Source organism: Mya arenaria, chromosome 2, assembly GCF_026914265.1.
Source record: "Mya arenaria isolate MELC-2E11 chromosome 2, ASM2691426v1".
NCBI lineage: Eukaryota > Metazoa > Mollusca > Bivalvia > Myida > Myidae > Mya > Mya arenaria.
The window spans coordinates 67,519,900-67,546,853 of NC_069123.1; the positions used below are offsets into that span (position 1 = coordinate 67,519,900).

Consider the following 26,954-nt stretch of genomic DNA (forward strand, 5'->3'; position numbering starts at 1 on the left):
TCAAAATTGGGCGGGCGGCTCCACAATGTTGTCCGCTCTCTAACTTGAACATTTCTCATCCAATTTCCACCAAACTTCATGAAAGTGTTTGTTGGTGAAATATCTAGGTCAAGTTCGATAACCAGCCAAATCGCTTTAGGCACTCCAGAGTTATGGCCCCCTGAATTTGTCAAAATTGGCCATTTTAGCTTTGTCCGCTCTCTAACTTGATCATTTCTCATCCAATTTCCACCAAACGTCATGAAAGTGTTTGTTGGTGAAATATCTCGGTCAAGTTCAATAACCAGCCAAATCGCTTTAGGCACTCCAGAGTTATGGCCCCCTGAATTTGTCAAAATTGTCCATTTTAGCTTTGTCCGCTCTCTAACTTGAACATTTCTCATCCAATTTCCACCAAACTTCATGAAAGTGTTTGTTGGTGAAATATCTAGGTCAAGTTCGATAACCAGCCAAATCGCTTTAGGCACTCCAGAGTTATGGCCCCCTGAATTTATCAAAATTGGCCATTTTAGCTTTGTCTACTATCAAACTTGAACAGTTTTTATCCGAATTTCACCAAACTTGCTACTATAAATATTTGTTGGTATATATTCTTGGCAAAGTTCTATAACCAGCCAGGCTCTTCAGGATTATGGCCCTTGAATTGGTCAAAATTTGCCATTTTTGCTTTGTCCACTGTCTAATTTGAACAGTTATCATCTGATCTTCACCAAACTTGCTGAAAATATTTGTTGGTAAAATAAATCGGTCAAGTATGATTATCAGCCAAATGACATTTTAGCACCTTTTGACTCGAAACCCTCGAATTAAAATAAAAAATTCCTACTGTTAATGCCATATTGTGCCAAATCATTTGCTTCTTGAAAAGCTTGCTTCTCAAAGGGCCAATGTGACAGTAAGTTGTCTTAGAATCCAAGAAATTATTGATGGGCGTATTTGTGTATGAGTGTCACTCTAGTTTCTGTTTTTAACAGTGAACTTGACCTTAGGGGCCTCCATAATCTATTCCTACATACAAACTTTGGTCAAGATGTCAACCAAAGTTATTCAGTTTCATAGGTGAAATTGTTCATGTCCTCTCCATCATGTGTTACATCCTTCCTAATCATCATCCTGTCCATGTTCAAGCCTTAATGCTTTATGGTCTATGTAAACAAGAGTTTCAACATCGGGTAGCCTTTTTCATGTTACCTCTAAATTCAATTGCTAGAAGTATTTTGAAACTTTTTAAAATTTGTCCACATCAAGGTGCCGAGCAATTGTTTCAGCCCCTCAGTGTTCAAGAATATGTTGAATGGTGTTGTAAAAGTAGTACTTATACGAGTATTTCTCATAATACTATCGGGAGGATATATCCAACTAAGCTTTCGCTAGCTATTTTTTTACCAGAATGTTGCTTTATTTTGTTTAACTCATAATGGAAGCTGCTATATACAAGTGTAAGTTACATACAAGGAGAGATATTTTCAAAGTGACATGCAGATTTGTTCTACTGCTTTAAAGCATTCAATGTCAAGACAAAATGACTTTGACATTTCACATTCAGAATCAAAGACCATTTAAAAGAAAATCTTAAAAATTCTTTGATGAAGCCATAGCATAACATAAAATTGTGAACTAGCAATTTGCAAAACAGCAAAGTTTTCCCTCCCTATTATAATCTAATGGAACAGGCAATAAAGACACTATGGGTTTTACACTTTTATTTAAGGCTGTGCAATTACTTCATGTCAGTAAAGCACAAAGTTCAAAACCATTAACTTTTACATATTAAATAAAACTGTGGATCACTAACACACACATACATAACAATATAAAAACAGATCAGTGGGATTCTAAAAAAGCACAGAATATATTGCAATTGCTCAGACTTTTCTCTACAAGCAAAAATTGTCTGAATGAAGTATTCACTTCTCTAATGTGTTCATTTTACAGAAAATAACTTTCATCAAAGGATGTTCTCTATGAATATGAAATCTAACCAAATATGTGTGAAAATGAATCTTATTATAAAGGTTGCAAAACGCTTCTTGGACAGACACTTGTACCTGTACACTACCCCTCGCGTGCCACACCATCCAGGTATATGTACTAGCCACCAGTTTAAAGTGAGTATGAAAGATACAAAGTCATGCAAAAGTTTTGATCTATATTATACAGGCTTATACAAGGTGAATGTTATACATCCATTAAACATTATGGAAGGCATTTGATGTGAACATCAGTCAGCCTACCCATGTGAACATCAGTCAGCCTACCCATGTGAACATCAGTCAGCCTATGCATGTGAACATCAGTCAGCCTACCCATGTGAACATCAGTCAGCCTACCCATGTGAACAACAGTCAGCCTACCCATGTGAACATCAGTCAGCCTACCCATGTGAACATCAGTCAGCCTACCCATGTGAACATCAGTCAGCCTACCCATGTGAACATCAGTCAGCCTACCCATGTGAACATCAGTCAGCCTACTCATGTGAACATCAGTCAGCCTACTCATGTGAACATCAGTCAGCCTACTCATACAAGTGAAGGGGGTTTTCACTAACTACCCTTTGTTACAGGGTTAGCACATGTTGTGTTTCCCAATCACTCGATTATCCGAATAAAATAGTCTTCATAAACAATGTGTATACAAAATATGAATCAGAAATCTCGGTCGAGTGTCAACAACTAAATTTTCTAACACAGTTGTCAAAAACATTTTTGACAACTTTTATGACTAAAAGAATTCTACATGTATAGCATACATAATGCATCTTAAGTAAAACTTGATAGTTACATTTAGTTCTTGGTTATCACAAATATATTTAAATTATTATTATAATTAAACCCAATAAAATAATTCTTTGTGATGGTAAAATTCTACACAAATGTACATGGGTTCACATTAATTACAAGCCAACACTAGTTATTACATCCTGAGTATATCATTGGCCATGAAGATTACTCCACCATTTCAGACTGCCTTAGTAACGTGTAAAAACAGACTATCAGTGAGGGAACATTGTGGGCATTATCCTAGCAGTAGGATTATTTAACATATCTGGTTTATACATATAATAGAATGTTTTTGTTATTAAAACATATTTTGTTAAGTATATTTTTAATTTTGATTTCACATTTTGGATAGAAAATTAACCTTACTAGTATAAGAAAAAAGTTTATCTTTAATGAATTTTGTTTTTTACATGTAATGTATGGCACTTAAATATAAGGGTAAAAATATCTACAATTCACCACTAATAACATGAAGTAGATTCAACATGCCTTGACCTATGTTATTCCCCCAAGCTGGATGGAAGGCATGCAAGTGATCTTAATGTTAATGATTCCCAAAAAACAGGATTTTGAAAAAGCTGATGCATGAGACTGCCATTTTGATCAGACATTGTCAAAATTTACATAGCAATAAACATATCTGATTCAACAAACCTTCCAACTCGAGCAACAGGAGGTTCAGTTTGTCTAAATCCCCCGGCAAGGGGAGGGCTGGGACAATCATTGATAGAAACATTGCTATTACAATACCTTAGTTGGTTCAATTCTATGGCAGGTCATATAGTAACATTGTAAGATGAAAACAACTGACAAATTCTGTTTATACTTCTCATTATTTATCTGAGTTTCGCAGCCATCTTTATAACATGTATATTGTAAGATCATTGATTCTGAATTGATATTTCTGAGTATTTATAATATCTATTTAAAAGTTCATATTCCATCTGCCATGTCAAAGATAGTTGGATAGCAAGGAAAATTTTCAATTTAATTTGCGACATTCACTCATTATTGAATTATACTTCATGATCTTACAATATTTTGTTACTATGGTTGAGGATAAAATGGCCTCATTATAATAAGAAAGCTACAAGCCTGTACCAATTACACTTTTTTCAGTTCCCTGCCCCAATCAAACAGTGTAGCATCCTTTTTGCATGAAGGGTAATCAATTAATAACTAAGATATGTATATAATGATAATAATTAATATAGGTAGTAAGGGTAAAAAATATAAATATTGCAAATAATAAAAAGACAAATATCTTTCACATTCCTGTTGGCATTGCAGATTTGAAAAATATAAGTCATATTTTCAATTCTATATTATTTTCAATTCTATATTTAAAACCAATTGTTTTAGAGCAACATTACCTAAATATGTCAAGTTATCATGGTTGAACGACAGTTGGTTTGATAGTGTTTTAACAGGTTTTGAAAAGTTCATGGCATTAAATATGACAGAGGTTACTAGCACTATTTAGCAGAACAAAAAATAGTAAGTAAGCAAATAGTTTTCTAACTACCTAATTAATCAATCATATACTAGCACTTAATAATATAATCTGTGTTTCAAGAAACAAGACCAGGATATTTTTGTTAAAAGCAAACAAAGTTTAAACTAAATTAAAAAGCAGCATAACATTGACAAACACTTAAATATTTCCCAAATGAGATTCCTTAAAAAAGACAGAATGCTTTAAATATAACAGAATATAGAGAAGTTCACATAAACTGTAACTATGAACATTAATATCTATCAATTTCACCTAGCAGATAGGTTGACAAAGAAAGTAATTAAGTGTATTCTATTATTACATTTGTGGTTACATGTTGACAACATTAAGAGGGGTTATTACACCAATGATCTTGAGCAATTACTTAAATATAAAGTTTATATAGATGCACAACAGAGATTCATTTTCTCACAAAAATCAACAGTTATTTCTTACACAAAACAGTTCCATATAAATCACTAAAAAATACACAAGTTTTATTAAAAAGGCTACTTGTAAAGATGGAATATAAGAAAGTTGTACACATGATACCTGTAATAGTTATTTATAGATTAACATAGAAGAGAACATTATTTTCCAACTTCAGTTAACTTCATGGTGACCCTTTAAAGGGACTAGACACCAGATGGTCCCAAAATCGGCAAATACAATATTTCGTCAAAACAAGCCTAGAATTATCACTACGAGCTAATATGAGGCTGATCATACATCATTTGACATGATAAAAAGAATAATGTGTCACTGTTTAAGATGAGTTTACCTAAAAAAGGGCATAATGGTTTCCCAGCTTACAGTGTGTATATTTTAGCATGTGCAAGTCCTGTGATTAGTACAGATACATATACCAACTCTTTTAAAATATACTGGGATTTATGTGGTAGACCATCCCAGTAAATTTTGATTTGGGAAAATGGGCAAAAACTGCGAGAGACACATGTCTTGTAGGCAATGTGATACATCAGTAAGAAAGATTCAATGCATCATACACAATGATATTCAAGATTTTGACAATTTTCTTTTTTTCTTATAATGGTATCATCTGGTGTGTAGTCCCATTAAATTGAAATATTCTCTCTGAATGATCTGATCAATAACTTTAGCATAGTCAGTACTTTTGCAATCAATACAATCTACAACAATTAAACTTCACTGCAATTTGAATCAATGAGATGACATGACACTGTATTTTTCAGGCCAGAACATCGGAATAATATTGTATTTAACAAACATTTTCAATTTGGTTTCTGTTTTTAGTACAGAAATATTTCCAGTATCAATAGTGACACTGTATTGCATATATATCATCAAATATACACAAAGACAGCCATATATCAACTGTCACACTGCATTACTATATATATATATATATATATATATATATATATATATATATCATCATATACCTACACTGAGATAACCAAGTAAAAACAAATGGTCACTTTGGTGTATTCTAAAACCCTATCCCATATTTACTACATTTAACTAGACGTTTGTTTGCGAAGAACAAACAATGATGAGACAGTCACTGTCACAATCATAGAACAGTTCTGAGAAAGTTCGTTGACCTTGAATGTAATTGTGGGAAAGTTGATAGCAATGTTCGACAGTGATGTCAATAAAGAAAAAAAAAATCTGACCTATGAGTGTGACCTTGATTTTAGACCCATTTCATTTTATTGTGCCAAGTTGTTATAGAATATCTAATGATTTAGCAAGTTACAGAACTAACAGGTCAAAATACAAGGAAATTTTACCCTCGAGTGTGATCTTGACCTTAGGCCTTAATACCTGTGTATTGAACATGAGGTGCCTTCTCATGGTGAACATTTATTTAAAAAACCCAAAAGCATGGCCAAATTTTGGACTGATCAAAACTGAATTACAAGGAATTTTGACTAGTGACCTTGTAAGTATGACTTACAAAGATCTGGCACATGACATTCCTTCTTCTTTTTGTAACATTTGTGCCAGTGACTAACTTTTAAGTACCCTCATGCTGGCCAAGCTACAGAACAGACAAGCCATATCCGGTAAATGGATGCATGGACGGACACAAGCACATACACCAAACTGCTATTGGGGCAACTATGTTGAGCTAATTGCATGTAGGCTCATCAAAAGGTTCTTTCAATCATAGTCATGGTATTGTGACTTACCCTACAAGATTTGTATATTACCCTCGTATTTACAGAATTTTAATATGATACTGGTGTCACATTATATTAAAAATTGACTTGACAAACATTTTGATGGGTTAATATGATATAATATGTTAAGACTGTCACTCTGGTATACAGCTTGTAATGGATATAAACCGGAGTTCACATTACTGGGTCTTGCCATACCAGTACAAATTAAAAATTACATTCAGGCTATTGAATTTCAGGGAACAGAGAATTGAATCTAATATTTCTGAAATACTGGGTCTACTAAAATGGTACTATACTTTTTGTACCGGAGGATAAGCATGGGAAAACCAGAATAATTATGGGTTTCAACTATTGACTATTGTGATACTAACATTCCTGACTAGGAGACAGTTTCTGAATCCTTTCATACAAAACAAATAGCCATAATAAATTAAGTTAGTGCAAGGAAATTACAATTATGCTGCCATATCTCAGAACATGTAAATGTAGAACGAAATATTATAGAGGATATTATGATGGACTTTGTGATGCCCTGTATCAAATCGAGCTTGGTGTAAACACATATCCATCGAGACTGCATAGGGGTCAAGATGAATGTCTGTCTATACACCAAATATCAGACACAATACAGGTATTCAGAAGCTTTCCATCTTAATTATCCTTTCATAACATGCCTGCTTTGATTTATTTCATGTTTTACAACCTGTTCAATGCTTTAACCAAAAAACTACACTTGCAGTTACACCGCATTTCCCGCAAATTCCAATCCAGAAATGATGTCATTAATCAATTGATTTAATGAGTTAGTGGATTTTCATGAACATAAACACAAATCAGCAGTGGAATAATTTTGAAATAGTTTCTACTATACATTCTTGAAAAATGTTGTTATTCATAATTGATAATAGAATTTAAATAAATGTCAGTGTATAAAAGGCAGCACCCAACATATCTGTCATGACATTGGATCAGAAAATGATAATAGCGCGAATGATACAGATTTTCTAGGACATCGGCATGCGTTCAGATATGTAAAAGGGTTTCATATGGATAGGCATATAATAAATGATTATACTAATGGTTCCAAATAATTATGGAAACAATCAGATCTAGGATTTTTGAATTGAAAATGATCAGATCTAGATTTTCTTAAATAACAAACAGATCTAGAATTTCTTAAAAGTTAACACAAAGCACTAGACAAATAAACAAGCACATTTTGTGGACAGAATAAAACAATGACAATGGACGACATCTGACAAAGCACTGGAGAGTACACATTTAGGTGTGGTTGGGAAAACTGTAACTGAGATATCACAATAAGCAATTAATGACAATTGAATGTTCCATGTCCCGAGTTGGGGTCAAGGGAAATGGGCGCGGGGTCAGACTTCCAGGATCTCTACTTGATCACCTATATCATCTTCTAAAATCGTCATGGTACCGGGCTGTGTTATAACCCCTTCCAAATCATCTTCATCATCATCGTCATCTATGTCACCATCTTCATGTATTTCTTCAAACCTGAGGAAAAATACTTTTGGAATATATTTTATTTTAATTAAATCAAATAAATCAGATAATAACACTTTAACATTAAGTGGTATAAAAAGTAAAGTGCAGTGCCATTGGCTACTACAAAATAGAACTTTAATGTGATTAGAAACGACTTTGTAAATAACTTTTGAGATTCATTCTGTTTCTTGGGTGCAATGATCAATGTCCTCAAATAAACTTGGTTAACCATAAATCCTTAGACACATTGTCACTGCAGACATTTCCTTATCTCTAATTGTTCATAATGATGTTGTTAATGTTTGTATCGACTTAATAGACCCCTTGCCAGACAGTGTTTTATTAGTACATTTTTACAGATCAATATTTACAAAACCACAAGCTAGAAGACACTGAATTATGAATCAAGCAAGATACCCATGATACTCAACAATGCTTGAGAGAAGGGAACTGTTAGATACCCATGATACTCAACAATGCTTGAGAGAAGGGAACTGTTAGATACCCATGATACTCAACAATGCTTGAGAGAAGGGAACTGTTAGATACCCATGATACTCAACAATGCTTGAGAGAAGGGAACTGTTAGATACCCATGATACTCAACAATGCTTGAGAGAAGGGAACTGTTAGATACCCATGACACTCAACAATGCTTGAGAGAAGGGAACTGTTAGATACCCATGACACTCAACAATGCTTGAGAGAAGGGAACTGTTAGATACCCATGACACTCAACAATGCTTGAGAGAAGGGAACTGTTAGATACCCATGACACTCAACAATGCTTGAGAGAAGGGAACTGTTAGATACCCATGACACTCAACAATGCTTGAGAGAAGGGAACTGTTAGATACCCATGACACTCAACAATGCTTGAGAGAAGGGAACTGTTAGATACCCATGACACTCAACAATGCTTGAGAGAAGGGAACTGTTAGATACCCATGACACTCAACAATGCTTGAGAGAAGGGAACTGTTAGATACCCATGACACTCAACAATGCTTGAGAGAAGGGAACTGTAAGATACCCATGACACTCAACAATGCTTGAGAGAAGGGAACTGTTAGATACCCATGACACTCAACAATGCTTGAGAGAAGGGAACTGTTAGATACCCATGACACTCAACAATGCTTGAGAGAAGGGAACTGTTAGATACCCATGACACTCAACAATGCTTGAGAGAAGGGAACTGTTAGATACCCATGACACTCAACAATGCTTGAGAGACGGGAACTGTTAGATACCCATGACACTCAACAATGCTTGAGAGACGGGAACTGTTAGATACCCATGACACTCAACAATGCTTGAGAGAAGGGAACTGTTAGATACCCATGACACTCAACAATGCTTGAGAGAAGGGAACTGTAAGATACCCATGACACTCAACAATGCTTGAGAGAAGGGAACTGTAAGATACCCATGATACTCAACAATGCTTGAGAGAAGGGAACTGTAAGATACCCATGATACTCAACAATGCTTGAGAGAAGGGAACTGTAAGATACCCATGATACTCAACAATGCTTGAGAGAAGGAACTGTTAGATACCCATGCTACTCAACAATGCTTGAGAGAAGGGAACTGTTAGATACCCATGCTACTCAACAATGCTTAAGAGAAGGGAACTGTTAGATACCCATGATACTCAACAATGCTTGAGAGAAGGGACCTGTAAGATACCCATGATACTCAACAATGTTTGGTTTAAGGGAACTGTTAGATACCCATGATACTCAACAATGCTTGAGAGAAGGGAACTGTAAGATACCCATGATACTCAACAATGCTTGAGAGAAGGGAACTGTAAGATACCCATGATACTCAACAATGCTTGAGAGAAGGGAACTGTAAGATACCCATGATACTCAACAATGCTTGAGAGAAGGGAACTGTAAGATACCCATGATACTCAACAATGCTTGAGAGAAGGGAACTGTAAGATACCCATGATACTCAACAATGCTTGAGAGAAGGGAACTGTTAGATACCCATGATACTCAACAATGTTTGGTTTAAGGGAGCTGTTCGATACCCATGATACTCAACAATGCTTGGTTTAAGGGAGCTGTTAGATACCCATGATACTCAACAATGTTTGGTTTAAGGGACCTGTTAGATACCCATGATACTCAACAATGCTTGGTTTAAGGGAGCTGTTCGATACCCATGATACTCAACAATGTTTGGTTTTAGGGAACTGTTAGATACCCATTATACTCAACAATTTGAAATGTATGCATATCATACATTGATAAAATACATTATGTATTAGAATACACTTTAACACTTTTTGCCATATTCAAAAGTTATTTCAAAACAAATAAAACGATACTCTGCTGAATTTGTCTGTTCCCTTCAGACTACATAATGAGTAGTAAATATGAATATGAATGATCATCTCAGCGTAAGAGTAGTAGGTGTTCTACTTACTTGTAGCACTGAGATGCAATTCTGTTTAAAAAACATCAAAAATCTGCTCAGATAACAGTTAGTATCTTACATCTTTAAAAACAAATAAGTAAGCTTGCAAATCCCAACACGAATGAATCAATGAACTCTTCAGTGTCATAACCAACTTACTTGTCGTATGATGGCGTCTGGGTGTGCGTTTTTCTCTCCTTTTCAACCCGGGTTTTGAAAGTTTTAAAAATATTTAATATAGCACTAATGACAAGCATTATACCTGCAAATATACAAAGAACACAGAGTCAGTACCTATGCAATCTTCATAATAGATAACAGTATCATATTAACACCATTACACCATGAAATCATGATGCAATATTAAGAACAATTTTGTCCTGTTCATTTTGAACACATAGAAATAGATAAAAGATATTACTTTCAAAGAATGTATCCCGCTTGGGCCCGTTTCATTACAGGATCTTAACAGCAATGTCACAAATTGCATCAAGTTTTTCATTATATTTGCGTTCATTTTAAATTCTTCAGTTCACACAAATGTGTATCAAAATAACAAAAATATGAAGCTAAGATTTACGATAAAGATCTTCATTGAAATGGGCCCCTTTAATGCACATATTTAAGAATAAAGAGTTCTCAGGAAGAAAAAAACATGAGCTAAAATTGATACACTGCAAAATCAATCATGGAATACCAGTGAATTGATAATAGATATGTATAGCCAGTCAAAGCATGAAATGCAGTACTTTACTTTGATGAAAAAATACACAATGCTCTGACAACTGTACAAAATTGTCTAGAAAATTCTTTTGCATTTCAAGGGCCATAACTAGTCTTGCATGGGCAGATCTGACTGCTTTAAGAAAAAGAAATGAGCTCTAATGGATATCTAACTCTTAATTAGTTTTTAATTACAATAAAACTGAAGACCTTAACTCGCATTAACAAGCAAATGTTTACAGACGAACGGACGACAAAACGCCACACCAACGCATAAGCTCTTATGGCCTTTGGCCAGTAGAGCTAATAAGTGTTTACCTACCAGCTATTACAGCTAACCAGACTTGAGACGGTTGTATAAAGCATGGTATAGAGAAGATAAAGAATAAAACTGCTTTCTTCCAGTCATCGAGCCATAACACACAGTCCCAACACTGCTTGAAGCACGTGTCCACACTGAAAAATTATACAAATGTGTCATGTGGCTGATCTGTGGGTTAAATCACTTCTAATTGCTTGCATTTAAGTTGCATAACACTCCACCTATGAACTTTACTCACTAGCACCTCAAAGTGATACAACCCCACTGGTCAACAGACGGACATAAAATTCCCTATAAATTCCGCCCCTTCTGTATACTACGGGTTGGGACTCCAACTTGGGAGTGTAACAAAACTACAGGTTTGGGGTGCAATAAAACTATGGGTTTGAGGTGTAATAAAACTACATGTTTGGTGTGTTATAATTATATGGGGTGTACAAACACTATGGGGTGTAATTAGTGTATGGAGTGTACGAAGAAAATGTGAGTAATAACACTGTGGGGTGTATGGACACTATGGGTGTAACAGGACTGTGGGGTGTGTGAACACTATGGATGTAATGTCATTATGTGATGTGATAGCACTCTGGGGTTTAAGAACACAATCAGATATAATAGCATTTAGGGTGCTATAACACTAAGGGGTTTTACAGTAAAATTGTTAATTGCTCCAGGACGCCAGGGACAGAGCTAAAACCTTGAGTGATCCGATGTTTAAAAAGACCCAAGTTTCCATTATGAAAGATCTTACAATGTATTTTCAAATTTGAAGTAGTCAGTTTATTTTGGCACTGATTCATTATTATGTATAGGGATGTTGAAATCGCATATATGTTCAAAAGCTGTCTTATACTAAATGTGAAAATCTAAAGGAAAAGCAATAAATGAAATGAATAAATAGCAAATGTTATTTTTACGAAAAAAAAATTATGTTCTAAACAAACAACATAAGAATACGAATAAATTTCTGTCATTAACTTTTCATCATTATCAAGTATAAGTGGCCATGCACCAACAGTAGTACACAGTTTTTCACACTTTTAAAACCTCTTACATCTGTCAATTTTTACAATTTGTGAAAATTTTAACACCTGCCAATTTATTGTTCATTTTGAAATATGCTTTCGGGAAAATGTGCTCGACTAATTTAAGTTTCAATCCAGCGTCAGTAAATTTTACTATGAAAATAGAAGGAATAATGGTCAGGACTAAGCTTCGACCTTGACTGACCACCGGTTTTCGAAAAACCGCCTGTTCAAACGACCACAGTTTTACTGTATAACATGAGAGGTGTAAGAAGGGGTCTAATAACATTATGCGAGGTTATAACCATATGTGTTGTGATAACACTTAGGGGTGAAATGTAAGAGCACATTGGTGTGTAACGACACAGCATCTAATAACTCTATTGGGTTTAATATAGCTAATGGCCTAGTAATGGGTGTAATAATATTAAGGGAGGTAATAAAACCTAAGGAGGTAATAACACTGAGGAGTACACTAAGGAGGTAATAACACTGAGGAGTACACTAAGGAGGTAATAACACTGAGGAGTACACTAAGGAGGTAATAACACTGAGGAGTACACTATGAAGGTAATAACACTGAGGAGTACACTAAGGAGGTAATAACACTGAGGAGTACACTAAGGAGGTAATAACACTGAGGAGTACACTAAGGAGGTAATAATACTGAGGAGTACACTAAGGAGGTAATAACACTGAGGAGTACACTAAGGAGGTAATAACACTGAGGAGTACACTAAGGAGGTAATAACACTGAGGAGTACACTAAGAAGGTAATAACACTGAGGAGTGCACTAAGAAGGTAATAATACTGAGGAGTACACTAAGAAGGTAATAATACTGAGGAGTACACTAAGAAGGTAATAACACTGAGGAGTACACTAAGAAGGTAATAATACTGAGGAGTACACTAAGAAGGTAATAATACTGAGGAGTACACTAAGGAGGTAATAACACTGAGGAGTACACTTAGGAGGTAATAACACTGAGGAGTACACTAAGAAGGTAATAACACTGAGGAGTACACTAAGAAGGTAATAACACTGAGGAGTACACTAAGAAGGTAATAACACTGAGGAGTACACTAAGGAGGTAATAACACTGAGGAGTACACTAAGGAGGTAATAATACTGAGGAGTACACTAAGGAGGTAATAACACTGAGGAGTACACTAAGGAGGTAATAACACTGAGGAGTACACTAGGAAGGTAATAACACTGAGGAGTACACTAAGAAGGTAATAATACTGAGGAGTACACTAAGAAGGTAATAACACTGAGGAGTACACTAAGAAGGTAATAATACTGAGGAGTACACTAAGAAGGTAATAATACTGAGGAGTACATTAAGAAGGTAATAACACTGAGGAGTACACTAAGAAGGTAATAACACTGAGGAGTACACTAAGAAGGTAATAACACTGAGGAGTACACTAAGAAGGTAATAACACTGAGGAGTACACTAAGAAGGTAATAATACTGAGGAGTACACTAAGAAGGTAATAACACTGAGGAGTACACTAAGAAGGTAATAACACTGAGGAGTACACTAAGAAGGTAATAACACTGAGGAGTACACTAAGGAGGTAATAATACTGAGGAGTACACTAAGGAGGTAATAATACTGAGGAGTACACTAAGAAGGTAATAACACTGAGGAGTACACTAAGGAGGTAATAACACTGAGGAGTACACTAAGAAGGTAATAATACTGAGGAGTACACTAAGAAGGTAATAATACTGAGGAGTACACTAAGAAGGTAATAATACTGAGGAGTACACTAAGAAGGTAATAATACTGAGGAGTACACTAAGAAGGTAATAACACTGAGGAGTACACTAAGAAGGTAATAACACTGAGGAGTACACTAAGAAGGTAATAACACTGAGGAGTACACTAAGAAGGTAATAACACTGAGGAGTACACTAAGAAGGTAATAATACTGAGGAGTACACTAAGAAGGTAATAATACTAAGGAAGTAATAATACATAGGAGGTAAAAACACTTAGGAGGTAATAACACTAAGATGGTTATAACACTTATGAGGTAATAACAATAAGGAGTACATAACACTAATGCAGTAATAACACTTAGGAGGTAATAACACTAAGGATGTAATAACACTAAGGAGGTTATAACACTTATGCAGTAATAACACTTAGGAGGTAATAACACTAAGGATGTAATAACACTAAGGAGGTTATAACACTTATGCAGTAATAACACTACGGAGGTAATAATACTAAGGAGGTAATAACACTAAGGAGGAAATAAATACTTAGGAGGTAATTACACTTATAAGGTCATAACACTAATTGATGTTAAGGAGGTAATTAAACTTAGGAGGTAATAACACTCAGGCGGTTATAACACATGAGGGGTAATAACACTAAGGGATGTATTAACACTCAGTGTACATTACCCTTTAATTAGTTGGAGTTTAACACTTGATGTTTGTGACTACATTTCAGAGTTTTGCTTCAAAGTATGATTCACAGACTGAGTAATCATTATAGATTTCTTGTTGGTAATGGGAAGAGTCACTGGCATTAATCATACTAACCTGGGTAACATTTTAGAAATTGTAAAAAATAAATATTGACTGGGTTAAATCCAACTAGTTTGCAAATTACACAAAAATGAATTTGAACAATAAAAATATGGAGCTATGTGAACTCTTAATGTAGATTTAGAATTGAGATTGGAGGAAGAAAAGCAGCATCTGATGAATATTGATTGATATTCTTAGTAATTACTTATTGAAGGATGAATTATTGACAGAGATTTGTCTCAACTGAAAATGAAAGTTATATTCTAATGACAACACGACCAAATTTTCAACTTACCTACAACACAGATTAACAATGTATGTTATTCCAAATACCACTTCCAAGAATGTTACTATGATGCCCTCAACACTGTAAGAAAAAGGATAATTTAGAATTAATTCTGGTGCAACAACAGATGATTTAATACTTTTATCACAATTTATTCTTCTTTTTAAATAATAATGATTTTTACGGTAACAGTGTCTTGAATATGAAGCATATACTGATATAACTTAAGGTCAACAGGCTATGAACAGTTTGTACATGTTATACTTTTTTAGCTATAAATAAGGTACAAACTGGACTATACTTTTTTAGCTATAAATAAGGTACAAACAAACAGAGTCCATAGGCAAATTTGTTTTATTATAAATAAACAATTGAGTCAAACAAGACTAGAGCATGGCAGACCAAAACTGAAATGCCAGCGCAAGTCAATTTTTCCCCAGTCTAACAATGGACATAACTCAACAAGTATTGAAGCGAGAGTTATGGACCTAGCTACATGCTTTTGTGTTGTCTATGGCAAAATGTGTACACAGTTTCATTTAAATAACTTTAAAGTTAACAAATTATGGTAGAAATAAAGGATTTCATTATCCCTACAGAAATGAATTGAAACAAAGACTAATCATTACAACACCTCAGGGTTTTTTTCTTAGAAAAGCATGACAATAATGTATAAATATCTGGTACTTACAGTATTACGTAACCTAGGTAATGCCCATAAACAAGTGTTTCCACTGCAATGCCCAGGAGAGCTAAAATCAAGAAAAAGCAACATTAAATCACCTTAAGTGTATAATTTGCGCACCTCATTAGCTTAGTTGAACACATTAAAAACCCAGCCCAGGAAAAGATGAACAGGCAGAGAGCTTTCTTGATGTGCACTGCAATGCATGAAGAGCACTACCAACCTAAGAAACAGCCAGCTTTTCAAAAGCGCTTTGAATTTTTGTTCAGAAAAAAAGCAAGAAAGGCCACATGGTTAAAACTAGGGATGCAAACGAATATTCGAATATTCGATCGAACGTTTGGTATTCGAATGTCAAAATCGGTATTCGAATATTCGAAAAAAGAGTAATGATACTAATTCTCAATAAAGAGAATAAAAGACCTTTTGCCTACATCACTGTTGTTGTTCATAAAGTGTGTTCGTTTTGTTTTTACCGCAACTGGCCCCTAATGCCAGAGGTGTGAATGTGATGACAATACACTAAACACGTGTCATATGGCATTTAGGGACATATCGTCGGGTAATGTAAAAAATAGTCCCCCTACTTTTACAATAACTGACTAAGAATCGGCTTTAACACCAATGTTTTGTCATGGCTGCAAATTAAGCTTCGCAACTTAGCTCAAATCGCCGTGATGATATGAATGCCATGTGCTACATTAATGTTGTTACATATATGTGCTTTAAATTGTTTTCCATGTTTCAATACAATGTTCGTGCTTTGAAGTATAAATTTATTGTTGAACACAGGGCTCATCCTACCAGGCGACTTTGAGACATCGATGTAATAAAATTGTAAGGGATTAATATTTACACTTGCCGATGTTTGTAAATGTCAATAAGTGCCAATTAGGATTTATACTTTATGACAATAGCGGTTTAAATGATGTGCACTGATGACAAATGAACTTAATTGGGTGTGAATACCACGAAGTTAGCGAGAAGGGCAAGTGCGAATCACAGTTCCAGGTTTGTTGTTTTTTATTTCAGAAATGCTTCCATTATTATTTTTTCTTCGAACGGTTCACATCAATATTCTATATATGAGATATTTTGCATTCTGTTGAATAGTAATCATGCTTTCTACGTGGCTTCTGCTGGATTCCCCAGACCTGAAACGTAAAGCTGACGATGTTGATAGTAATGACATGATTGACAGTTCAAGTAAGAAATCATTCAAAAAGTCAAATTATCAAAATAATTTCAGTTGGTACAAACAAGATGCAGATAAAAAATGGCACTGTGAAGTTTGTAGAAGTTGGACAACGCCTATGCCCGTGGACATGACCAATCAGCAAAAACAACCAATCATCAGAGACATGGCTTGTGTAAGTATTTATTAAAACAATAGAAGCATTGCTTAGTCCGCAGATAAATCAGTTCAAAGTGGTATTAATTTTAAGGTGTCTGGCTTAATATATTTTAAAACATGTTGTAATATATGCCAAATTATTTTAAATGACAGCTGAATTAGATGAGATACTGTGAAATTTTGTGTATTTTCAGCAAATCAGCACAAGGCCGCCTTGGAGAAGACAGTTCTGAGTTCCCAGGAACCCATGAAGAAAATTGTACTGGCCAAACTGGATGGCGAGCTTGGGATCAAGCTCCTTAAGACTGCCTACCACCTGGCCAAGCGGAAGCTCCCCAAGGAGGAATTTCTGTACCACCTCCAGCTTGTGGGGCCATAGGTGCTGATCTCGGCTGACCTTGAGACCTACATTGTGTAGACTGATCAAGTGTATAGTGCTTCTTGTTTTGAGAACTAGGATGTGATGATATATTGACTACTTTTTTTTTTCACAATTGATGTCATGTTGTTTGATTTCAGCTAGTTTTGTTTGTATTTATAAGCTTATTTTATCATGTATTTAAATTCTGATATATATTCATGTGTGCATGATAGGTTTAAACACAGTGTTAATCATATAGTATCATATGTACGTAGAATTTTCAATCGTATATACTCATCAGGCGACTTTCGCGAACAATGGACATCAACACTGATGATACCCATACACAAGAAAGGAGCTATAGATGTTCCCGATAACTATAGGGGAATATCCTTAATTGACGTATTTAGTAAAATATACATTTACATTTTGAACAAGCGTTTGACTTTTTATTGTGAAGCGTTTAACAAAATAACTGAATCACAGGCGGGTTTTAGAGCAAATTATTCCACAATGGATAATGCTTTTATTTTAAATGCTGTTATATCGAAATACCTATGTAAAAAACGTGGTAAATTGTATGTTGCCTTTGTCGATTTTAAAAAGGCGTTTGATTATGTTAACCGTAGTAAGTTATATATGTCATTGCTTAATCGCGGAATTAAAGGTAAACTATTTAATGCAATAAAAGCTATATATGTGTCTGTAAAAAGTCGAATCAAAAATGGTTATGAACTAAGTGAGAGTATAAATTGCCCTCTAGGATTGTGTCAAGGATGTAATTTAAGTCCTATTTTATTTAGTCTGTTTATTAATGAATTGTATGACTTCCTACATCAAAATGGAGTACGCGGAATACAACTTTCACCTGATATTATTGAAATATTCATGATTTTATTTGCTGATGATGTAGCACTTATGTCTGATACTATTGTAGGTTTACAATTGCAACTTAACCTGTTGTATGAATATTGTGAAAATTGGAAACTAGTTCTGTTAATGTTAACAAAACAAAGATTGTTGTTTTTAAAAATGGCGGTTGTCTTTCTAGATACGAACATTGGTATTATAACAATGAAAAAATTGAATGTGTAAACGGTTTTAACTATGTTGGGGTCCATTTTACTTCTACTCTGTCACTGAATAAAATGGCCGACAGCATGGCTATTAAAGGCAAACGGGTTCTTGTATCATTATTAAATTCCCTGTTTGATTTAATGCCTTTACAAAAACATAATTATTTCAAAAATTTTGACGCAAAAGTTGTACCTATATTACTGTACGGGTCCGAAATTTGGGGATTACATAGACATGAAGGTGTCGAAAGAGTGCACAATTATGCCTGTAAAAGGTTTCTTTCTGTACCTCTATTTACATGTAATGGTCCAATTTTAGGAGACTGTGGTCGATTCCCGTTGTATATTTTTTCTTGTAAGCGTGTTATATGCTATTGGTTAAAAATTCTAAGTATGCCAAAACATAGATATGTGTCCAAATGTTATGCGATGTTGAAATCTTTGGATACTGTTGGTTATGTGAATTGGGTAACCCACTTAAGAAAACATTTATTTTTAAATGGCTTTGGTTATGTTTGGGAAGCCCAGTGTATTACCAATAAAACATTTTTTATGGCAACATACTTACAACGACTTAAAGATCAATATGTTCAGTCATGGCGTAGCAGTTGTATAAATAGTGCCAAATTGCAAGCTTATATCGGCTTTAAAACCAATTTTGAGACTGAAGCGTATGTAAATATTCTTTGTGTTAGGAAATTTCGGAACGTATATGCTCGCTTTCGAGCTTCAGCTCATACGCTAGCAATTGAACGTGGCCGTTATACGAATGTTGAAAGACAGTTAAGGTTTTGTCCTTATTGTACAGATGTTGTAGAGACAGAATATCATTTCCTTTTGGTGTGTCCTTTATATGATACTATTAGACAAGAATATATAGAAAGAAAACATTATGAGAACCCAAATATAATTAAGTTTAATATATTGATGTCTTGTCATATTGAAAATGTTGTGAAAAAAACTGCTCACTATTTATACTCAGCTTTTAAAAAGAGAAATTCACTTTTCCAGGAATAAACATTACATACTTGTTTCCAGTTTTGACTGTTAGTACATCGTATTGTATATATAAGTTATCAATGTCATTGTATCAAAATGTACTTTTTCTTGTTTTGACAGATACTATTATTTTATCCATGCTCACTAATTTGCACAAGTAGTTTTCATGTATGTATGGTGTGATGTTTGCATGGGCTGGTGGCCTTCTAGCAAATAAACTGTTTGTTTGTGTATTTGTTTGTTAGGTTTGCATGTAATAAAATGTTTGAAACTTGACTTTTTTTTTAAAGGTATATACAACAAATTAATTCCAACTAAAAACAACCAGTATGACTATTTTAAAACAATTTAAACACCTATTTATTTTACACCTATTTAAATGCATATAAAAGTTGTCCAGGACACACCAGAACCCACCATTTGATATTTAAAATCTCAAAATTTTCCGACCTGCAAGAGGGGGAAACACCCTCCCGCACCCTCCCCCGTTCTCACTTCTCCCTAAAATTTCTGTCTAGGATGAGCCCTGGAACACTGGATTAGTCAAATCCAGATATGTTTTCGTTTGAATATTTAACTAGTTCCCGAGTTGGTTTGGGTTTTCCTTAGTTATATTTAGTCAATTTAGAGGTCAATCTCAGAACGAGGCTGCTTGTCCTACAGAAAGACCATTCGTTGGCGCAAAACGCTTTTTGACTAGGAATCCATCTAATTTCACATTGTTTACACATATAAAGGCAGCAGAATTGAAATTATTCGATTTTGTTGTTTGTCTGTTTATAATGTATTGTTTTTTTCTTCCTGAAAATTGCGAATTTCAAAGGCTTATTTGGGGAAAATCGGCGTCCGCCGCTACGACAAATAGGGTCAAATTGCCCCAGCTATTAATTTTAAGCGAATGATAATAGTAGTTTGCTACATCTCCCAAAATACGTATTTCGGTAATCGAATATTTGAATATTTGATCGAAAGAATTACCGAATATTCGAATATCAATTTTGCCAATCGTTTGCATCCCTAGTTAAAACAGGCTAACTGAAATGTAGATTTTCAAACCAACACCATGTTACGAAAACATAATTAGTCTACTGTGTCACTATAAAAGCTACTGTAAATCTCTGTGTATAGGACACACTCATAGATAGGACGCAGGCAAACAATCAAGAGTAAAAACTAAAAAACCTCTTATAACATAGATAGATGATGCTGCAAAATTTGATAAATGAGATAAATCAGAAAGCCACCAGGTTTGTTTATAGTGCAGATTTTTTAATGGATCGTGAAATGGCAATGGTTATTGTAAACCATGTGATATTAGATAGGAAACCAAAGTATGTTTCTATGTATATGAACATGTCAACACCTTAAGCAAAGTATTTAAGATCATGGCAAAGTGCGAAAAAAAAACACCTATCATTGAAGCAGTTTGTAATATTGATATTGTACTCTGCATAAAGGCAGAGGGAGTATTTCACACTTTCTCACATTGAAAACAGCATTGACAGTGTACAATGAATTTGTGATTCACAGTAAGCATGTTTATTTCTTATCTTAATACAGAATGATTTTAAATAAATTCTTATCAGCCTATATGGGAAAAAAATAATGTAACTATTATTTTAACTCTCCATTCCCGATTTTCAACTACCGATTTAACTTAATCAAGGTGATATGAGTTTAGTAAACAAACTCTTTTTTCCCCATTTATTTCTCTGAAGAGACAAATTGCAAAAAAATGAAATTTATCATACTGTGATCTTTACATTTCAATCGAAAAAAAAAGCATGATTCATTGATTAGCATGATGTTTTATTTGACAAAACGAGCGAAATTTTTTTGAAAACACAGATTCTGATGGTGACTGCCTGCCCAGAGTTTGGGCCTTAAAATTGATGGAAATGTATTGAATTTGTACTTCTCCTGAAATTTTATTATATCCTGAGAAGAATGCAAGTTGTTTGGAGAAAATTGGTTAAAAAATAAGTGACAAGCATAACGAAAACACCATCGTCCATACTGGGGTGTTAACATGTTAACCTTTAATTAGAAGTATTTTTTGGGATTTATTTTCCATTTGAATTTTTGGTCGATATTTAGGGTTTGTGATAGATGATCATGTTTCAATTATTTTTGGTCTAGGAAAAAAACTTTGGACTGATTTTTTAAAGGGGAGGGGGCATAGGGGGGGTCATGTCAATATAATAAATTAACACTTTCTAAAATGTTGATTTATATTTTACGGGACCTGCTGACACAATACAAACAATAACAAGATCAATAGTTTTCATGTAAAGTACACTCCACGCGGAACTACCACTTTCCGTTTTCCTCGGCGGATTTTGGTCATCGCGGACACGACATCCAATTGATCATTATCCTCTTTCCTCGGCGTTTTTACTCGTTCACCCACCGAGGCTGATCAGTGGACCGTATAATTACAATCGCCGCGTTACTCGGAGGTAAAAACACCGCGAAACTCGGAGGAAAACCGATAAGAATCTCCCACTGTATCTAATTTTGTTTAATTTATTTGATAATTTTTGCTACACCCGTAATTGTTTATAAAAATAATTTATTTCGCGTACCTAATTTTCGGACACCCAAATGACATCAATCGTAACTTTCACACTTACCAAGTTTCACAGACGAAGATTATTGATTTTCATCTTTTATCCTGGCTAGATTACCTAACCGAATAGTACACCACTGTGACAAGTTAATTAGTAAATACCCATCTTAAACGATGTATTGCATGTAGAAAGAGAAAGTGTGAAATATTTATTGGAGGATTAAATAAACAACAAGGGCAATCCAGGGATTAAGAAAACAAAGACATGACATTTTTGTAAAACAATCTGCCAATAAACTTTAAAACTTATACCACACTGATAGACTGTATGAAGCAATTATGTACAGTTATACTTATTGAATCATCAATAAAAGTCAACACATGATATAGGTAACTAATTAATGTGATGAATTAAAGTTGGAAATGCAATACTCCAGTTACATTCGAAAACACCACTCAGACACATTAATCCTGCATTACAATATACATGCTCTCCATGAGATCCTCGTGGGTAAAACTGTGAGTTATGTGACGTCACACAGAGTGACTGTTTGATCTAAAGCCGATAGAATGTGTTATTCATTTCAATGCATGTATAAAATGGTGTTTAATGGGATTTTAATTAACTTGATGAAGGATTTACACTTATATGCGTTATAAATAAGTTTAGAACCATTGATAAGTACGGATAAATTAATATGTCAGGTAAAATGCAAATTAGGAAAAAAAGACCGAAAAATATTCAAACTTACAAAGTTCTCAACACCTTCATTACTCCAATCTAATTTAAGTTCTCAACACCTTAATATAGTAAGAGAAAGATGACAATAACAAACACAAACGCACGCTATGGTATATCTTTCAATTACATAATGTGAAAAACAACAGTTGTTAGACGATGCTGATGAAAATTGATATGGAAATTTTCGATAATTGTTTTTTAAAAAGAAACTTACTGTACTTTGAAAAATTAATTATCTAATTATTCAATACTGTTTTAACAGAAGCAATGTTCTGTAGTAGCTATGCACAACACGCGGAGTTCCGCGATTAGGTCAATAAATCGATTCGATCACCGGCGCTACCGGCAATAAAACCCTCCATAGAAAACGATTAACTCGGTGCAACTCAGTGAAATTTAGCGAGGAAAAAGGTTGCGTACTCGGCGGAAATCCGCGATAAATTAAAAACGCCTCCGAGTCACCGAGGAAAGTGGTAGTTCCGCGTGGAGTGTACTGTATATTGTTATGCGATGAATTGCAATCCGAACATATCTGAAGATAGTCTAAAATATTAGACGTGTTATACGGGATTCTTCCAATCCCTAAGGTCTAAACGGGAATGTGCAAAAAACGAGGGTGTTTTAAAAATATTGAAATTGTTTTAAGTGAAGTATTTTATGGTTGAAATTGATCATAAAGAGTTATATTCATATTTTACCATGTAAGTGAAATGCTATTTTGCACTAAACAAGCATTTAATGCATTAAAACAAGTTGTTTACCTTTCCAATAAAACGAAAGTTGACTGACACAGAAAACAATTATGTGAAGGGGAACAACTCGATACAATCGTAATAACTCGGCCTCCTCCGACAAAGCTTCGAGATAGACCTCGTTATACAATCGTAACAACTCGGCCATGGCCAAAATGTTCCGAGCGTTTTAAAACTGTGCCCTGAAGCCTTGCAGGTGCCCTTCATGTATATATCGTTATGTTTTGACAGAATGAAATGAAGAAAAGCCGTCAAACTCATAATTATAAGTTGGATATTTATTTTTTGTGTACGGAACTAATATAAAATAACATTATCTGGTAATATTTCTTGTTTTTATGATATTTTATAGACGCTATATGCTTAAACCCGGAATCCTGATCGGAACAACTACCCACTTTTGATACTAAACAATTTGTACGTGAAGGATTTGCCATATCAAAAATCTAAAAAAAATCCGTCAACGTACAATTATTTGGACTAATCTGAAGATGTTGGGTTCATCGATTGATGAACGCAACTGCCGAAAAGCAGTTCATTTAAGGAATGGAAGTTGAGGTGTAAATATTTATTTTTGGTCTAGAAAAAAACTTTTGACCGATTTTTTTAAGGGGGGGCATAGGGTGGGTCATGTCAACGCAACTGCCGCCTGTGAATCCCAGGGTATCAAATCACATATATGTTAGGATTGCCTTATCAAACATTGTAATGATTATCTAGACATGCAAATATTTATACAACACCACAAATGCAATAATGAACACATTATGTTCACATTTAAGTACACCTGCGAGGAAAAATTGACCCTGGAGTGGAGCACGGGAACACTGGCACGGCACTCTTACCAACTGAGCCAACTGGTCAGCTGCACATAGTTATTTCCGGAAATTTAGAATTTAATTTTACAACCATTCGCAATGTATTTTGGCATCATCATAGCAATACATAAACAGATATACAATAACTCAAGTTGGTAACAACTTAACCATACCAACAGCAGTGAACAGTCCGAATAATCGTGTGATCCAAATGTATAAATCACCAAACGTGCTGCTACAGACATATGAACACAGGCCCATCCTAAGCTATTTACACGAGTTTAAAAAATGTATTATAATTTAATTAAAAACTTTAAACTAGTTCATAATTGATACATATATACACATGATTTCAAAAATCGCGTGTTTCCGATCAAAACAATACGACACACACGTGTTTTCATTGGCTGACCGATATCGAATGATAATGGTGTCGGTCAACAGTTTTGAATTGACGCAAAAATAAATTGCTACATGTTCTCCCCTTGCTTTGTAAGTCATTCGGTTTCTTACCATTCAGGCCCTGCCACTGAGAAAACTCGGTCCCTTATAGATGTCTGTTTTAGAGTCTTTTCGACCCTAACTGAAAATTCCTGCGACATTTCTCATTTAGTTTTTTTTTTTTTTAAATTTTAAAACAGTGCCACAAGATCTATTTGTATTCGACAGTCCGGGTTTATTCGGATTGATGTTTTTTTTTAAATAAATGTCATCATCGTCATCAGCATCAGCATCATAGAATTGGATTATAATGGACGGCAGTTAGATAATACGATATCTTGAGAACAGTGTTCATGTTTGACATAATAGGCAGAGTACGTGCTGCAAAGCGGAAAGACCCAAACATTTCTTGTAAAACATTTATATAATAGTTTTAACTGGATCTTGGATCGGTGAATCTAGCAATATCAATATTTCAGGATAACACTTATAATTATAATATAAAGTATAGGAAGGCAATATGAAATAGCGGTGGTGTTGTCATTTTCGGTTCCGAGGCATTAATATTAAGGAATTCTTTTGTTAAAATACGCATGATACAAGTATTTGGTTATGATGATACTGATATATATCTTGCAGCAGTGTACATGTGGAGTGATAGACACTAATTTTATTGCCATAACCTCATGTAAACCAGATAGCAATATTAGTGACACGTATGTCCCGGATATTGATATTGAACATTATGAATGTCACAATTTCACTCGATAGGGGCAGTAACTCTCATGGAATATTATGTAAGGTCACTGCACTAAGAATTGCGTAAGCAATTGTACATATTTTAATACTTATGGTTCGAGTGTTTTTCATTAATCGATTCTTAATGAACATACATGTAACTCTAATTGTGTTGATAAGGTTACTGTTGGCCATTTCAATGAGTTCAGTGGTCCTGCCCCATTGCCATTTGATATTGTATGTAACACACATGTATTTAAAGAAATTCCATACAGTAAGCGAATATTTGAAATGCAGTGATGAAGGAAAGGCCGCATTTAGAAATGGATTAATTGCTAGAACTGTTTATTTTAACAATTTATTTCAAAATTGTGACTTACAAAATGACATTTCTTTTGAATTTATTGTGAATACGTTCACGGATATTTGTTTTCAGTTCATCCTTTATATGTCAATAATATAAGTCGCTCATTGCATAGTGTGGTTGTAATGTTGATATATTTATATGTAAATATATAAAAAAAAAACTGTAAAGTTTACGTGTAATAAAAAATGCTCTGTATCTGTTCTGTTCTTCCTGCTTGCCCAAGAGCTTGAGTCATTTATACAAGAAGATAAACAAACTAGTGTCACAATTATTCTAACTTTCTCTCATTTACGTCATATCTATACAATTATGGTGTCATTTTTCTATCTTCAGACCACACTTATTAAACAACGATTTATTGTTATTGTTAAGCGAAATCTGGCAATGGAATTCTTTTTTTTCTTAATTCATACAGTGACTGTTAGTGTTATTCGCATTTCTAAGAACGCACATGGGTTTTCGTGTCAATGTGTAGAATTACATAAACATTAACTAGTGTGAAGGCACTAAATTTTGGAGGAGTCAGCACTACGGCTAGATTAATTTATTGGCAGACAGTAACTGTATACGTATCTGGTAATTGACTTCTTGAAAATTATTTATTAGTTAATATGATGTTCTATTATATTTATTTAAGTTCTTATTTACATTTAGTTTCACTGACAAACAATTACCAAAAGACGATATTTTTTTTTGAAAAATGTTTTATGACTCGAGATTCAACAGTAATTCGAACACAAGCGTGTT

General features: G+C 34.3%; 2 protein-coding genes across 2 annotated transcripts; one reads left to right on the forward strand and one right to left on the reverse strand.

Annotated features, from left to right (window-relative positions):
• Positions 1-1,686: 1,686 nt before the first annotated feature.
• LOC128217051 (uncharacterized) lies at positions 1,687-25,058 on the reverse strand. The gene is made up of 6 exons (XM_052923894.1): positions 24,835-25,058; positions 15,997-16,057; positions 15,315-15,386; positions 11,443-11,576; positions 10,557-10,659; positions 1,687-7,973 (listed from the first exon to the last, which is right to left on the reverse strand). Exons 1-6 carry the CDS (start codon positions 24,920-24,922, stop codon positions 7,835-7,837), a joined length of 597 nt encoding a protein of 198 aa, XP_052779854.1. The 5' UTR covers positions 24,923-25,058; the 3' UTR covers positions 1,687-7,834.
• On the forward strand, positions 1,998-2,550 carry LOC128216766 (small proline-rich protein 3-like). Its single transcript, XM_052923429.1, has 2 exons — positions 1,998-2,108; positions 2,206-2,550. The coding sequence occupies exons 1-2, from the start codon at positions 1,998-2,000 to the stop codon at positions 2,548-2,550; spliced, it is 456 nt and encodes a 151-aa protein (XP_052779389.1).
• Positions 25,059-26,954: the final 1,896 nt, after the last annotated feature.